The sequence below is a fragment of the Eptatretus burgeri genome, chromosome 11 (genome assembly GCF_056783735.1).
Source record: "Eptatretus burgeri isolate ZD-2024b chromosome 11, Ebu_testis_v1, whole genome shotgun sequence".
NCBI lineage: Eukaryota > Metazoa > Chordata > Myxini > Myxiniformes > Myxinidae > Eptatretus > Eptatretus burgeri.
In genome coordinates this window covers 49,486,830-49,503,878 of record NC_140971.1, presented here as the reverse complement: position 1 = coordinate 49,503,878, position 17,049 = coordinate 49,486,830, and the positions used below count along the sequence as shown (strand labels likewise).

The 17,049-nt window shown below is 42.5% G+C and overlaps 1 protein-coding gene across 6 annotated transcripts in view; it reads left to right on the top strand.

Annotated features, from left to right (window-relative positions):
* Positions 1 to 17,049, top strand: part of MEGF10 (multiple EGF like domains 10) — a 425,111-nt gene that overhangs the window by 368,400 nt on the left and 39,662 nt on the right. For all 6 annotated transcript variants that reach the window (XM_085846391.1, XM_085846390.1, XM_085846392.1 and 3 more), the window contains 3 exons: positions 6,757 to 6,903; positions 11,978 to 12,112; positions 13,575 to 13,703. In XM_085846391.1, the coding sequence (XP_085702517.1) occupies positions 6,757 to 6,903; positions 11,978 to 12,112; positions 13,575 to 13,703 (411 nt within the window). The remainder of the gene's footprint in view (positions 1 to 6,756; positions 6,904 to 11,977; positions 12,113 to 13,574; positions 13,704 to 17,049) is intronic.

Genomic DNA, 17,049 nt, shown 5'->3' with positions numbered 1-17,049 from the left:
CCATCCTTCCAATCCACCTTTGTGGTTACACCTGTGGTTACCCTCATTACACCTGTGCTGATTCTCTAACCTCTCTGGCCATCGCAGAAAGTTCCATCAGTGAGCCTCAAAGATGACGTCATTTTTAGCTCGCCTGTTCGAAGAACAGAGCTATAGCGATACCCCCAGCGTGAGCGTGAGCATGAAAATGTTAAAGTTTTTGGTGCAAGTTATTTCCTTTCTAATGTTTTTATCTACTAAACAATTTTTTACTGATTACATCATGCAAATACATATATTGCTTTAAAATTATTTGGATCAGACTTCACTACAATGCTTTATAAAAAATATTATTAGACTAGTCTTTTAAAAACGATAAATGTATAAACAGGTGAGCATTAGTTGGCTTTGACACCAACTCTGGTTATGATAGTTGTTGCCACATGCGAGAAAGTCATACGAAAAAGTGATCTCACATCATTACTCTTGATGAGGTTGAGAACTAGGTGGATTGTCAATGGATTAACGGTAAATGAACCCATTTTAAGATACTCGCTCCTTCTCCGACCCCCCTTTCACGAGAAAAACCATCATGTCAGGAAAGATTCCGCAGTATGTAGATGTCTCCCTTGCATGGCGGGATTGTTTGGTCTGATATGAAGTCTTTTGGGCTTGTCTGTTCATTTGATGGATTGAATGGAAACCATTGGATGAAATAATCAAGTTAGGCTCGGGCGCCCCCAGGTGTACATGTGTGGATCGACGGTACACTGAAGACCACACACACAAAACGATTTAATGATGGGTGGTTCGGGGGGATTCAAATCAAGGTCTGGGTTCAGTATTTGATCGGACGTTGAGTATTTGATAAGGCGGTGCAGGTCTTTGAATAAATGCCCCGAAATATCATTATAATCCTTAAAACGTGTATAACAGCCAACGTTAAATCAAGGTTCCAAGTGAAATGAACAGAAAGTTCACTTCAAAGGAACCTACACCTTAGTTAAAGTTAAACGTGTTACAAAGTGTGGAAATGAACAAAAAGCGAAATGTAATCGTCTGTCTTCTGGTGTGTAATGTGATTTTAACGACTTTGGTGTTTCACTCATACAAGTTTGTAATATATCTTCAACAGGATCTGAACGGCAGGAGTCCGTAGGTTTATCGAATAAATGTCACGGTTTGTTTTTGCGTGTGACTCTTGGGCTGGATTGTGGGCTATTGTAGATGGACTTTAAACACCGGATGGAAAGGTTGGGAATTTTGTGGCAGCTTCTGGATATTGAACGATCTCACGTAATAATGAGCAGTTTTTAAGGGCGTCTTGTAATATCGGACGATCCAGTAATTACCAGGAGAGGGAGCAGCTCTTGTTTATGGTTTCACAGGCAACAGAAAGAAAGAACAAATGACCCGGAAGTGAACATTCAGTTACTCATTTGCTCTGCTGTCTACTGTACTATACTGTACTATACTGTACTCTACTGTACTATACTATACTGTACTATACTATACTATACTGTATGAGTCAAATGACTGAAAGTGAACATTCAGTTACTCATTTGCTTTGCTGTCTACTGTACTCTACTGTACTATACTGTACTCTACTGTACTATACTATACTGTACTATACTATACTATACTGTATGAGTCAAATGACTGAAAGTGAACATTCAGTTACTCATTTGCTTTGCTGTCTACTGTACTCTACTGTACTATACTGTACTCTACTGTACTATACTATACTATATTAAATGAGTCAAATGACTGAAAGTGAACATTCAGTGACTTATTTACTTTGCTGTCTACTGTACTCCACTGTACTCTACTGCACTATACTGTACAATACTGTACTATACTATGCTGTACGAGTCAAATGACTGGAAGTGAACATTCGGTTACTTCTTTACTTTGCTGTCTACTGTACTCCACTGTACTCCACTGTACTCTACTGTACTATACTGTACTATACTGTACTAGCGAACGCAGTGAGCTTCATACTTAACGCGTGTATGTGAGAGAATAGGAAACAACAACAACAACAACAACAACAACAACAACAACAACAACAACAACAACAACAACAACAACAACAACAACAACAACAACAACAACAACAACAACACAATACCCCTGGCTATTTGAAATCCGTGCATTGGAGTATGACCTTTTGCTTCCGGTTGTTTTTAAACGCTGTGCGGTGTATAAACACGATTGGGTTTTATTTCTATATTGTGAATATTACTTAACGCGTGCACATGAGAGAGTAGGAAACAACAAAAACAACACAATACCCTGTCAATTGTGAATCCGTGTCATTGGCTATGACCCTTTTGCTTCCGTTTTTGTTTTGTTTCTGTTTTTTTTTTTGTTTCCGGTTTTTGTCTTGGGGAATGATGCATGCCGGGAGATAAAGATATCGTCGGAGACATGAAAGACCCAAATAATATCAGACATGGTGTATATTTCCTCCACTGATTTTAATAAAGATATCTCCCGCATCATCAAAAAATAATTTTTAATCGTGATTTACATTATTTGATCGCTGATCCCGAATCCAGGCCGAAGTAACCGGAAATTGCGCATACAGTTGTGAACAAGTTACAGGTAAAGTCAGAAGCGAATGCAAGAAAAAAATCTACGTTCGCTTCTAGTATTTATTTTTTTAGATGGGATCCTGTTCTCGGCGGTGTAGTTGTCCTTGTGAAGGTAATGTTGAGGATTTTTTTTTTCACATGTGATCCTGTTCTTGGCTGGTGTAGTTGTCGTTGTGAAGGTAATGTTGAGGTAATATTTATTTTTGCAGATGAGATCCTGTTCTAGGCGGTGGTTGTCGTTGTGAAGGTAATGTTGAGGTATAATGTTGAGGTAATATTTATTTTTGCAGAAGAGATCCTGTTCTAGGTGGTGTAGTTGTTGTTGTGAAGGTAATGTTGAGGTAATATATTTTTTTTCAGATGAAATCCTGTTCTCGGCGGTGTAGTTGTTGTTGTGAAGGTAATGTTAAGGTAATATTTATTTTTTCATTGCAAAAAGACTTGAATTTGATATATTTAAGAAGTGAATGTAAGAAGAATTCTACGTTCGCTTCTAGGCTTTGCGTATTCCATATTATACTGTACTCTTCTGTACTCTACTATACTGTATGAGTCAAATTTCTGGAAGTGAACATTCAGTTACTTCTTTAATTGGCTGACTATTGTACTCTACTCTACTGTACTATACTGTACTATACTGTACTGTATGAGTCAAATTACTGGAAGTGAACATTCAGTTACTTATTTACTTTGTTGTCTACTGTACTCTACCATACTCTACCATACTATACTGTACTCTACTGTCCTATACTGTATGAGTCAAATGATTGGAAGTGAACATTCAGTTACTTATTTACTTTGCTGTCTACTGTACTCTACTGTCCAATACTGTATTATACTATACTGTATGAGTCAAATGACTGCAAGTGAACATTTGGTTACTTCTTTACTTGGCTATCTACTGTACTCTACTGTACTGTACTCTATTGTACTATACTGTACTATACTGTACTATACTGTACTGTATGAGTCAAATAACTGGAAGTGAACATTTGGTTACTTCTTTACTTGGCTGCCTACTGTACTCTACTGTACTGTACTATACTGTACTGTATGAGTCAAATCACTGGAAGTGAACATTCAGTTACTTATTAACTTTGCTGTCTACTGTACTCTACTGTGCTGTACTATACTGTATGAGTCAAATATCTGGAAGTGAGCATTCAGTTACTTATTAACTTTGCTTTCTACTGTACTCTACTGTATATACTGTACTGTATGAGTCAAATGACTGGAAGTGAACATTCGGTTACTTATTTACTTTGTTGTCTGCTGTACTCTACTGTACTGTACAAGTCAAATGACTGGAAGTGAACATTCAGTTACTTCTTTACTTCGCTGTCAACTGTACTCTACTGTACCCATCTGTACGAGTCATGCCATGCTGGTGTGCTCATGGTCCACTTGTGTTTTGTCCATTCCATAAACACAAGTTCGAACTACGTCCGCGTGCCAGTGGACATCGATCAATATAAAAACCTTGAGTTTTGTGATGGTTAATCAGAGCTTCCTGGCATTTAACAACGATTCGCCATAATTGCTGAAATTACATAATGGCAATTCCACCCCAAATTTATTTTCATGCTAAAGGGGCTGTCACACTTTGACATTTTAGACAGCGTATGGCAACGTATCAAAATGTATGTAAAATGCTGGCATACGCTGAACTATTGATGTTTTTAAAAAGTTTTTGGCATATTTATAATGAGTTGGACATATGCATAACCTATTAGTAACGTACACAGAACGTTTCGATAACTTATACCAACGAATGCTTAGCGTGTTGTCGGCGTTCACAAAGTATGCCCAACGATAGTCTAACGTATGCAGAGCGCGTGGCAGCGTATCGCCGACGATCACGTGGCGTAGCCTATTAAAATGCTGCCGCTCGACGATTCAAATCATAACCGCACTAGACATCGAAGTGTCAAGGCCCTCTCACACCTTGATGTTTTAGCCAGCGTATGCCGACGTATGAAAAATTTGCCGAATACGTTATGGGTAAGTTTTGTACACGTTAAGAGCACGCTGAAGAAGGCTGAAGCATGCTGGCATACATCGTAGTACGCCGAGCACGTCGACAAATTTTAAGCATGCTCAAAATTTTTCGACGTTTGTCCGCGTATGACTCACACGTTCCGCATACGCTGGCCATACGTTGTAGGCACGTTATGCGATCGTTGACACACGTTACTTGTAAGTTACTCAGAGGTCGAAACACGTCGAAGTAATGTTTAACATACCCGAAACTTATTTCTAACCTATGAGCAACGTGCTACCGTATAATGGCATATTGGTATATAAAAATGGGCTTCACAGGAGGAAGCCATCAGTGTTTCAGACTCCATGGTGAGTACATGTCCATGTCAGTAGTATCAGTAGTAGTAGTAGTCGGTGAGTGTGTCATTAGTAGTAATAGGACCATGACAGTAGTAGTAGTAGGTGAGTGTGATGGGGTGGGTGTGGGTGATGATGGATCCTCCTTGCGTCCGCGTCCACGGCCACGGCCAGGAGACTTCTTTGCAGCATTCTTCAAAGTTTTCTTGGGCTTTTTTTTAATGTTTTTCTACGCTGAACCATTGATGTTTTTTTTTTAAGTTTTTGGCATATTCATAACGAGTTGGACAAATGCATAACGTATTAGTAATGTACACAGAATGTTTCGATAACTTATAGATAACTTATACCAACGAATGCTTCGCGTGTTGTCGGCGTTCACAACGTATGCCCAACGATAGTCTAACGTATGCATAGCGTGCGGCAGCGTATCGTCGACGATCACGTGGCGTAGGCTATTCATAGGCTGCCGCTGAACGATTTAAATCGCTGCCAGCCAACGATTTAAATCATAACCGCACTAGAAATCGAATTGTCAGCATCACCGTCATGCCGAAGAAAAAAAAAAAACCTGGAGTCTGGAACACTGACGGGTTCCTCTTGTGAAGCCCATTTTTATATACCAATTCCCCTAAACGCTGCCAATACGCCATTATACGGTAGCTGTAAGTTAGAAACACGTTCAGTAAGTTGTGTGGTCGTCCAGAAGACGTCAATCAAATAAGTATACATACGTCAATATGCGTTGGAGATACATTACACATCGGTTCAAAGCACATTACTCATACGTTAGAAATAAGTTTCGGGTACGTTAAACATTACCTCGACGTGTTTCGACATATGAGTAACTTGCAAGTAACGTGTGTGGATGTGTGTCGACGTGTGTCAACGATCGCGTAACGTGCCTACAACTTATGGCCAGCATATGCGGAACATGTGAGTCATACTCTGGCATACGTCGAAAAAATTTGAGCATGGGAAATTCGTCAACGAGCTCGGCGTACTACGACGTATGCCAGGGTGCTTCAGCATGCTTTAGCATGCTCTTAACGTATACAAAACTTACCCATAACGTATTCGATGTGTTCCAGCATTTTAGACAAATTTTTCATACGTCGGCATACGCTGGCTAAATCGTCAAGGTGTGACAGTGCCTTAAGCAAATGCATCGTGACTGATCATGTGACTTCCATGCAAAGGCAGGTGTGAAACAGGTAAAACCATGTTTGATTCCCTCCTCAATTGCAATGGAGACTCGTGTATGAGCTGAACAACACTCGAGAGACGTGTATAACGAGTGGGAAATTAGATGGAATAAGATGATGCGTGATGTGACAGAAAAGATAATATTACGGAGGTTGGCATATGATGGTGGTGAGTTTTCCCTTGGAAACATGGTTGATCATTTTCATGGATGAAAGAAACGAGGGGACGAATGTAATCAGCTTGAGAAGTCTGCCATGACCTGTGAGTTATGTACTACTCAGGCGTTGAAGGCCACAACATCGACTCCTGCATTAATCTGATTATCCCTGCATTTTGTAACATCATTGTGCCTATGTGACGCCGTTCATTGTGTATCCATCTTGTGCACAAAATCTGCGGTGAAAGGTAGAAGAGTGTACCTTTAGGATGCCTAATAACAGCTTCCATTTGATCAAGAGCAACACTGGATGTGCAGAGGTGTAATTTCGGCTCTCGTGGATGGTTAGTTACGTCACAGAAAGTGTCACCACGTCACACCTTGCATTTTGAAATGTAACGTCGGATGTAACTTGCAATGGTTCACTTCCAAGGCGTTGATGGAATACTGTATATAAAACTTTCCGATTCTGATCTGCAGGCTTGCACTGTGGCAGCTTGTGTCCCAAGGGCTTCTGGGGTTCTAACTGCTCCTTGCCATGTACCTGCAAGAACGGTGGTTCGTGCTCTTTACACAGTGGCGTGTGCGAGTGTGCACCGGGTTTCCAGGGTGTCGTTTGTGAACGCAGTGAGTCAATCATATCTCTCTCTCTCCCTCTCTTTCTTTCTTTCTCTCTCTCTTTCTTTCTCTCTTTCTCTCTTTCTCTCTTTCTCTCTTTCTCTCTTTCTCTCTTTCTCTCTTTCTCTCTTTCTCTCTTTCTCTCTTTCTCTCTTTCTCTCTCTTTCATGAGAAATACTGATATACTGTGTAATCATCGATCTAATGAGGGGAAATAAATTAGAAATTATTTGGAAATGCCACCATTTTGTTTCTCCTTTTTTTTCGGAAGGGATATCAGTAAGACGGGCATCGGTGGTTCAAGTTTGATGTGCACTTTGTATTGCAGGGCATATAATAACAATAGGTCGATGCTGAATTTTTTTGCATTGATATTGTCTGCCGTGAGTGGGTTAGACAGGAAGTGACATCAACACTGCTCAAAGCACTCTGGGTAAAAGCAAGATGTTGACGACAGTCAGGCGTGCTGTGTAACAGAGTTGTATCTATTTTGAAGGTCTTTATGAAAGAGAACATCAAACCAATTTAAATTCACAGGACACTGAATGCACAAATTGGTGACACTCATATTTAATGTAGTTGTGTTTAAATGATGCTCTGAATTAATTAACCTCCGCCATCTTCGAAGATGGATGGAGGTTACTGTTTTCACCCCTTCCTGTTTGTTTGTTTGTTTGTGAACAGTGTTACGGAAAAACTCCTCGACGGATTTTGACGAAACTTGGTTGGGGGGTTAGGTATGGTCCAAGGATCATGCCATTAAATTTTGGACTTGGTCCCCCCCCCCCGCCCCCACAAAAAAAATTTTTTAGAGAAAAAATTTTTTTTTTTGCATTTCTACATGTTTTAAGTGATTTCCAACCGCTTAAAGTGATTTCCAACCAAAGTGATTTGGGGGGGGGGGAAAGTGATTTCCCCCCCCCAAAAAAAAGTTGGAGAAAAGAACTATAACTCTCAGCACTGTTGACATCATATTTAATGAATAAGATATAAGGTTCACTTGAGTGACCCAGCAGTATTGGAGGCGGAGGTTTCGCACTCTCCCGAGTGCTCCCCCTCGAGTTGGAATTGTCATTGTTGGAATTGTGGAAAATAAATAAGGTAATTGGTGCAAGTCTGTGCAGGGCACCAAAGCACCTCGACTCGAACAGTACTCGAAGAACCTGGGTACTCGAGCAGAAATTAATCCTGAGGTGAACTCTCTGCATATGGCTTCCAAGAACAACTCCAAACTTGGGTTGCTGGCTTTCTCGACTCTCGTTGCCATTGTGTGACTCTCAATGGCATCCTTTCATCTCTTCTTCCTGTCAAGGCTGGAGTGCCCTAAGGCAGTGTTTTGGTCCCAGTCCAATTCCTAATCTTCATCATTGATCTCATTGACTCTGGAAAATCCTCTTTATCTCTTTGCTGCCGACGACTCTACACTCTGCCGTGACATTGTTCATCTTTCAGATAGGCAGGCTGCAGCCTCTTCCCCCTCTTCATACCTTGACAAAATCGCAAACTGTTTAAACACTTGGAACATGTCTGTCAATCCTGACAAATCTCTCTCTCTGTCTCTCTCTGTCTCTCTCTGTCTCTCTCTGTCTCTCTCTGTCTCTCTGTCTCTGTCTTTCTCTTTGAAAGGACGGTATGGCAAACCCTCCCATCTACTTTCTTAACAATCCTCTTGAGGAATTTCATTCCACTCCAGCTCATGGGTCTTGCTATCAGCCATGATTTTTTTTGTTTTTGGTAAAACCATTATTTCACAGTTGGCCTCGAAAGCCAGTCACCAACTGGGCATCCTCTGTCGTACAAAGTCCTTCCTTGGCACACCTGATCTCCTATCCACATGCAAGACCTTCATCTGCAGCAGTGGCGTCGTACGAAAGCTCTGCAAAAATGTTGAGTCAACAAAATGCGTGATAAATGAAATACACACATTTTTCCATGATTTAAAAAAACACTCACACCCACTTGATCTCACAATTCAGAAATCCATCAAAAAGTCAGATCAGTTAGTCTAGTCTCTAACCATGTATTGAAATAAAGATAATTTAAAAAAACATTGGTACCATGTGGTAAGGGCTGACAGGAAGGCCAAGAAGTACATACACTCCCCTCTGACATGTCTGGCCTGGGTTTGCTATGAACTGTCATCCCGGTGTTTAGCAGGCATGGAGATTCATCAATGTGTGTGTTGTCACTCGGATGGACGTTAAGCCAAGAGTCCTGGTGTTAGTTATTTCATTGTTTTTCACATTAGTTGGTGTTTTTCTTGGAGTTAACGAAAGAAGATAAAGCTTTAGGGCCGGAAAACATCCAATAGTGTAGATGGAGATGGTAGAGCAAGTAACCATGATGTTAACATGTATTATATCCATCCATCCATTGGAACCATACTCTGTACAGAGCGTCGGTGCTGCCGAAGCAGTTTCTTTGGTTATTGGGCACAATCCTGGACGGGTCGCCACTCCGACGCAGGATACTCGAATGACTCGGTCACCCCCAGCAAGCTGGTACTCATTTTCCCGACCTCGGAAGGATGGCAGGCTGAGTCAACCCCCTGGTGAAGTAATTCAGTGGGCAATGAGGCTTGAACTCAGGACCCTTGGATCCCAAGCCGCCACCCTAACCACTGAGCCAACACCAGGCTATGTGTACTATATAATGTCATGCTTGTCTGCTCTGCCAACATGAGTCTGTCAATGATGTATTATAGGCCTACCCTTGCTCAGACAACATGATAGTCATTCAGATTCTTCACAAGAACAGCCACATCGCTGATCCACCCAGACATCAACTGTTTGGAAGCATCCACAGTTTTCCATGCTTTCACGTCTTTCAGGGTGTAAATACTTTTTCGTAAACTTAAGATAATTCACTAAATCTGGAGATAAAAGGGCTGAAAGTTTGTCTTTCTTCTGGACTATGCTGTATTCGGCAATTCATATGGGTCTCTGTGTGCCTCTAACCTGCATTGTTATTATACTGCTGAGCTCCCCAGACAAAGTGTTGAACGTGTAGATATATCCAAACTTTAGGACAAGTTTTGACCCTAAATATTTGGCATTGAAACTGATGCAATCACAGTAACTCAACCGATCACGAGAGTGGAAGTTTTTCTTAAAACTGTTGTGGAGCCAAGCTCCACCTCGATTAGTTTGAGGTGCCGGAGCACCATTCTGGTGGACGAGACTAGACCCTTGATCTGCACTTCATGGAGTACTGCTCTCTCCTCTGGGCTGGCATTCCTGCCTCACACCTTGATCGGCTCGATGCCATGGAAAGCGAGGCCTTCAAGGTTATTGGACTGGCCCAAGATGAAGCTGAGTCTATGTGCCTATCACTTTTTCAATGCAGACAGGTCGGTGATCTCCCTGTATTCTACCACCTCCTCTCTCGTCCTGCACCCTCTGACCCCCCACCCCCCCTTTTTGACCCACAAGCACACCTCCTTCCAAATTGCCAGTTTTCCCTTTCGAGGGGTTTGTTTCTGTATCCATATTGTCCATTCTCTCCCACCCCTCATACTTCAATCCCCATATTCATTATTTGTCCACGTCTCTCTCTAGCTTGTCTTTCAACCCAGCTGTTGTTGTTTCCCCCCTCTCTCTACTGTTTCTTTTGTTCTGCTTCATCCTCATTCATTCAGTGTTCTAGCTCTTCCACGAGCCTTGACCTTGTATACAAATAAAATAGTCATCCGTTATACAGTCCAGGTTTGTCACCTTGCGATTTTTATCTCTTTGGAACAGTAAAAGAACATCTGGTTGACATTAGGTTTATGAATGATGAAGATGTCAACACCATGTCCTGAAATAGCTGTGTATCCATCCCTAACATTTCTATGCAAACGGCATCGAGGCGCGACCACATGAATGGGACAATTCTGTAGGTTTAGTGAGGGAGTAGGGTCCATTGAGAAATCCAAGGAAGTTCAACGCAGGAAGATGCCAATATGCCTATTTCTTTGAATGTCCATGTACCCCTCTATCCCCAATGCCTCTAGGTACCTATCTAATTCTGGTTTAAACTTATTTTCCATTTCTGCTGCCACTACCTTTCCAGTGGAGACAATTGCATCCTCTGCCAGGCTGAACAATTAACATTTGGTAACCCATTGATAAGCCTGATCTGTATTCAGACCTGAACCAAAATCTTATCTGCTTGTTCTTGTCACCGATCCAACTAATCCACCTAGTTTCATCCGAATCCGTCTATAACTGATATATCATGCTTATTGTTTTTAGCCCCATCACTCAATGATAAAAAAATCACAAATTTTTTTTTTTAATTTTTGTATCAAGATCCGGATTCGGATCGTCATCAAATGGAATGGATTGGTCATTGTCACACTCCCAGCCTGTCCACCAAGTTTCGTCTGAATCCGTCCACATCGTTTTGGGATATCCTGCGATGCACAATATCATTTTTGGACCTCTCGATGGTGAAGAATCACTTTAAAATCCTTGCAACTGGATCCGGATTTGGATCGCCATCAAAATGGAATCGATTGGTCCTTGTCACACTCCCAACCTGTCCTCCAAGTTTCGTCTGAATCCTTCCATAACCTTTTGAGATATCCTTCTCACAGAGAGACAGACAAACATGGGTGGAAACACAACTTCCGTCCACCTTTGGTGGTGGAGGTAACTACTCTTTGAGTGAGACCCCCTTGCCTTCATGTGGTCATAACTCTCTTCTTCTTTACCCTCAACCTATGACCCCTCATCTTATCGCTGTCTGTTCTGCTGAAATATGTGGTTTCATCAACATTCCTGTACCCTTTGATAATCAAGAACAATCAGGTCCACGTCAATCATAAACCACTCATGTATGTACGAGGGAAGTCAAGCTACATTTTTAAGTTTCCATGAATGAGGTAAAATAAGAAAATCATTCATTTGTTTGTCTTCCTTAAATAGTTTTTGATGTTATTGATTTATTTCCAGAAATATTATGATTTCTCATCAGAAGTTATTTAAGGGTTTGTAAAGGTGAGGGTGTCTTTTATTGTGCTGCGTTGACTTACATAGGTTTGTATGGTTATTCACTTGAAGGTCAGTCAACTTTGACCCCAGTCTTGCACCCCACGCAGAGTGTCTGTCCGGTTTTTACGGCTCTCGCTGTGCTCAAGCGTGTCCACAGTGTGTGCACAGCAGAGGGCCTTGCCATCATGTGACGGGCCAGTGCGACTGCCTGCCAGGATTCACCGGTCCACTTTGCAACCAGGGTACGTGGGAGCCATCCGTGCTCGGTGGTGCACCACCATCAGAGCATGACCACACGCACTACATAACGAGATAAGACTGCACACCACCATCAGTATTGGATTATGACTCGGGGTCACCTGTACTCTTCGCACCGCAGAGTAATTAACCGTGCCATCCAGAATCCTGCTGTGTACAACAAGAGAGATGAGGGTGAGCTCAAGCCGATATGATGCTGAAAGGGGAAGGATTAGGGACGGTGGTTGGATGAACCAAATAAACGATGCCCCGTCGTGCACATTGAAATAAATGGCACGGGGTACAGGGCAACCTGGCACAGGACGGTGAACTGAGAAAAGAAGGCTTGATCAATGATTGATATTAATCGATTACTGGGAAAATTACCTTCAACCAAAGTAAAAGGAAACTGTGGTCGTGGAATAGTGGAAGCCAAGCTTTCTCACAAAGTAATGAATTCAAAAGCATTGTCAGCCGAAATGGTCACCTTTAGGCCGCCATCAACAAATCACGCACGCAAAATGGCAGAGGATTTGATCGCCCTCCCCAGTTCTTCACCCTCCTCCTTTCACATGCTGATTCTCTACTTACTTTCCTTCTCTTCCCTTTACTCCCCTGCTCATCCCAAATTGATCTCTCCTTTCTCCACCCTGTCCCCCAAATTCCTCCACCCTACCTACCCCCCCTCCCTTTTGCATACATGAACCCTTATGCGTGACGGGCCAAATGCACAGTTACGAGGAATCTGATAATTAACTTTTGAGCTGTTACACTAACTTATATTGACCATATTGTAACGGTCACGGTTTGATGTACACGGTTTCCCACATGAGGTTCTGAGAATTTGATCAATAATTAGCTGTTTGTGTATTTTGTTTATTTTGTCTTCACTATGACATCCTGCGTTGCCTATTACGTCATGTCCCAGGGGTTGCAGGAGATCCCGCAAGATGATAATTTTTATTTTGCACAATGTGATGTTTACCGTCCAAATTTATTCGATCGGTTATTGACAGAAAATTCGGAACACAACGATAGATGGTGAAAAGCTGTCGCGATGAACTCGTCGTTTATCGAGGGGCCATATACATTGTACGTACACACAAAAGGGTGCAACAACCGATCCTTTCTCTGCGTACCTACTACTACGTAGACGTTACCCCCGAAAACTTGAAATGTAAAGGTCATTTGACGATAAAATTGAAATCGTACATATATAGCATCAAAAGAACCATGTTGCTCTCCTTATATTCAGGTCAGGTATGGGAGCATGTGCCAGAACAGCACGTCGCTGCGTCCACTTTCCGCCGGTACTCCAGGGGCCTCCGTCTGGCCATCCCCCAGGCAGATGCCAGGCCCATCCCCATCTCCTTGAGAACCATCCCCATCTCCTTATATTGTGCTCCTTAAATTGGCAACTGTTTTACCGGTTTTCACAGTGCTGAATGGCCGGCGTGTACCCTGCAGTGTGTGCCAAAAGGCGATACGGGAAAGACTGTTCCAGCGTGTGCTCCTGTACCAGCAACTCCACTTGCAACCCGATCGATGGTTCCTGCCAGTGCTATCCTGGCTGGATCGGCGCAGACTGCTCTCAGGGTAAGCGGTTGCAATTACCTATCGAGTCTATTCATGGTGCAGAGGTGGTGGCTGGCATACTTACCTTTTAGCTGTCCGGTCTACGCTTGATTCCCTACATGCCGATATAAGCCAGTTGTCCAGCCTACTAGCATTGGTTGCCAAATTGTGGACGTAGTTTGTGGATGCCAAAGAATCCATGCATGGCCTTTTGCGAGACTTAGGTCACTTGTCACCGGCACCCTGGCCAAATTATAAATTCCTGCCCTGACTACTGGTGACAAGGCAAACGGCAAAGCACCCAGTGTAATCGTGATCACGACAGCTGCTTTGACAGCACCGAACCTCCCTTTGGGCAGAGCACTACGGAGAGTTGAGTCTGCATACTCTGTTCAGCTCGTCGATGTTCCCGAAGCAGTCTCGGGGCAAGGAATGCACTGTGGTTTGCCATTTCCTTCACAGCAGTGGCAGTCACTTTGTACAAGGCACTAATGAGGGGCACTCATTACAGGGGATCTCTGCAAGACATCACCCGGTGGTTCTCAACACGTGCCGGCAAACAAGGCACTCGCCCTGAACGGCCAAATTAGGTTTTTTTGATGGGACGACATCTGGCCTCTTGCACCAGCTGGTAACCTCACTTGAGAGGATAGTTTGTTTCTGATAATGCAATCAGGAAGCATGGCCAGTGTGTGTGTGTGTGTGTGTGTGTGTGTGTGTGTGTGTGTGTGTGTGTGTGTGTGTGTGTGTGTGTGTGTGTGTGTGTGTGTGTGTGTGTGTGTGTGTGTGTGTGTTGGGGATGAGGGGGTTAATTTGATTTAATATCATTGACACGTGAATTCAGAGTTCAGGCTTGATTTTTGAACAGGTACAAAAACACTTTCAAAATTCACTTTGTATTCTTGTTCTTTCTTTTCTCTTCTTATTTTTTGTTCTTCGCCTTCTTACGTCATACTTTTGGAAAGCAACTTTGAAATAAAAATCCAGCTTTTATATTTAAAAAATGAAATGTGTAAAGCAAGTGTCAAGATATGAGGAACTTCATTTGTTTTCCACTTGTTTTTGTATACAACGTCGAGGCTCATTGAGGAGCCATACATAGAACGGATCAGGAAGCAACAGAACAAAAAGGCCAGCAGAAAAAGAGGGGGGTAATCACACCAACAGCAGGGTTAAGGGACAAAATAGAGGGAGACTTGGACAATAAGGGATGGGAGGAAGAATGAAGGGGAGGGGAGTATGAACGGAATGAATAAGATGGACAGTTACAGCTGCAAACTCTGAGGATGGAAAAAAAATGGAAAGTTGGAAAGAGGTGTGCTAGGGGGTGGAGATGATCTGAGATGGTGATGAACAGCTCTCGGTCTTGAAGACCGAGAGGGAAGAATGCGATTGAAGAGAATGTGAAAGTTGGTTCCACAGGTGAGCAAAAAAAGAGGTGAGCAGAAAGCATGAGTTTGTTAACTAATTGAAAGCAATTAAAAGCAGTCAGCATGAGTTTATTAAGAGGAAGTCGAGTTGTCAACTTTGAGGTTTATGTAGCAGTTGTTGATTGGGTGGATAAGGGAAGTGCAGTGGATCGTGGATGTCGTATATGTTCACTTTCATAAGGCACCACGTAAAAGGCTGTTCGCTAAAAGTGAGGGATTGTGGTGTGGCTGGTAGAGTCGTGAACTGGACAGTTACAAAAAAAAATAATTGTATCTTGATAATTGTGTGAAAATGATAAAATACCATAAAGTAGAACAGAAAATACAAGCGAACATGGGGGAAAGTGCATGTTCTATCTGTGACTCCATCCACCGTGGCTTGGCACATGGATGGTGGAAACTGTAAATGAAGACGAATGGAAATGGCGGCCTTGTCTCACTGAGCAAGGCATGGGGCCAAGTCGACCCTCCAACATTTATTTGACCTCCCGCTGCTATCATGCACACCATGCATTCATTTTGGGTGTACCGCACCTTGTGGATTTGTATGCTGCGTTCAGAGTGAAATCCTGATGTCGTCTTTTTACCAAGATGGACAATGTCGTCCATCTTAGTAACATTGCACCATGCAATATCGCACCTCAACCATACATCGCACTGTATAAAGATGGATGCCGCCTGTTGCTGCGAGGATTACATGATGTGTGGCGTGGTTGTATTGATGTTCCATTAATTGGTTGGACACGCCATGGTTCAGTGTCCGCTTGAACGAGATGGACACAGTATGGACAGTGCCTTCAGAAAGTATTCACACCCATCGATTTTCGTCACATTTTGTTGTTTAACAGCCTGAATTTAAAATGGATAAAAATTTTTAAAAAATCGACACCGATCCACACGAAATACTCCGTCATGACAAAGTGAAAACATATTTTTAGAAATTTTTACAAATCAATTAAACATTAAAAGCTAAAAATGTGTTGCATTAACTATTCAACCCCTTTGCTATGACACTCCAGATTGAGCTCAGGTGCATCCGATTTTCTTTGATCATCCTTGAGATGTCTCCACAACTTGATTGGAGTCCACCTGTAGTCAATTCAATTGATTAGACATGATTTAGAAAGAATCACACCTTCCTATACAAGGTCCCACAGTTGACTGCATGTCAGAGCAGAAACTCCACCATGAAGTCCAATGAACTGTCTGGAGATAGAATAGTGAGGAGGTATAGATCTGTGGAAGGATATAAAACAATTTCTAGAGTGTTGTAAGTTCTCAAGAGCACAGTGAGCTCCATCATGGGGAAATGGAAAGAATATGGAACGACCCAGACTCTTCGGAGAGCTGGCAGGCTGACCAATCTGAGCAACTGGGCAAGAAGGACCTCGGTCAGGGCCGTGACCAAGAACCCAATGACCACTCCAACAAACTACAGAGTTCCTTTATTGTCCTTCAGGCAGGTTCTCCCATTTCAACCGTCTCTGCAGCACTTCACAAAGGAAGCCACCCCTGAGAAAAAGGCACATGACAGCATGTCTCGAGTTTAGAAAAAGGTACGTGAAAGACTCTCAGAGTACGAGGCAAAAGATTCTGTGGTCTGATGAGATTAAAATGAACTCTTTGGCCTGAATGCAAAGCACTACGTCTGGTGGATACCAAGCACAGCTCATCACCCATCTAACACCATCTCAACCACAAAGCATGGTGGTGGCAGCATCATGCTATGGGGATGCTTTTCAGTGGCAGGGACTGGGAGATTTGTAAGGATAGAGGAAACAACAAATGGAGCTAAATGCAGGCAAATTCTTGAGGAGAACCTGCTTCAGAGTGCAAAAGACCTTTGACTGTGTTGAAGATTAACGTTCCAACAAGATAATGACCCCAAGAATAAACCCAAAGCAACACTGGAATGGCTTCAGAACAAGAATGTGAAA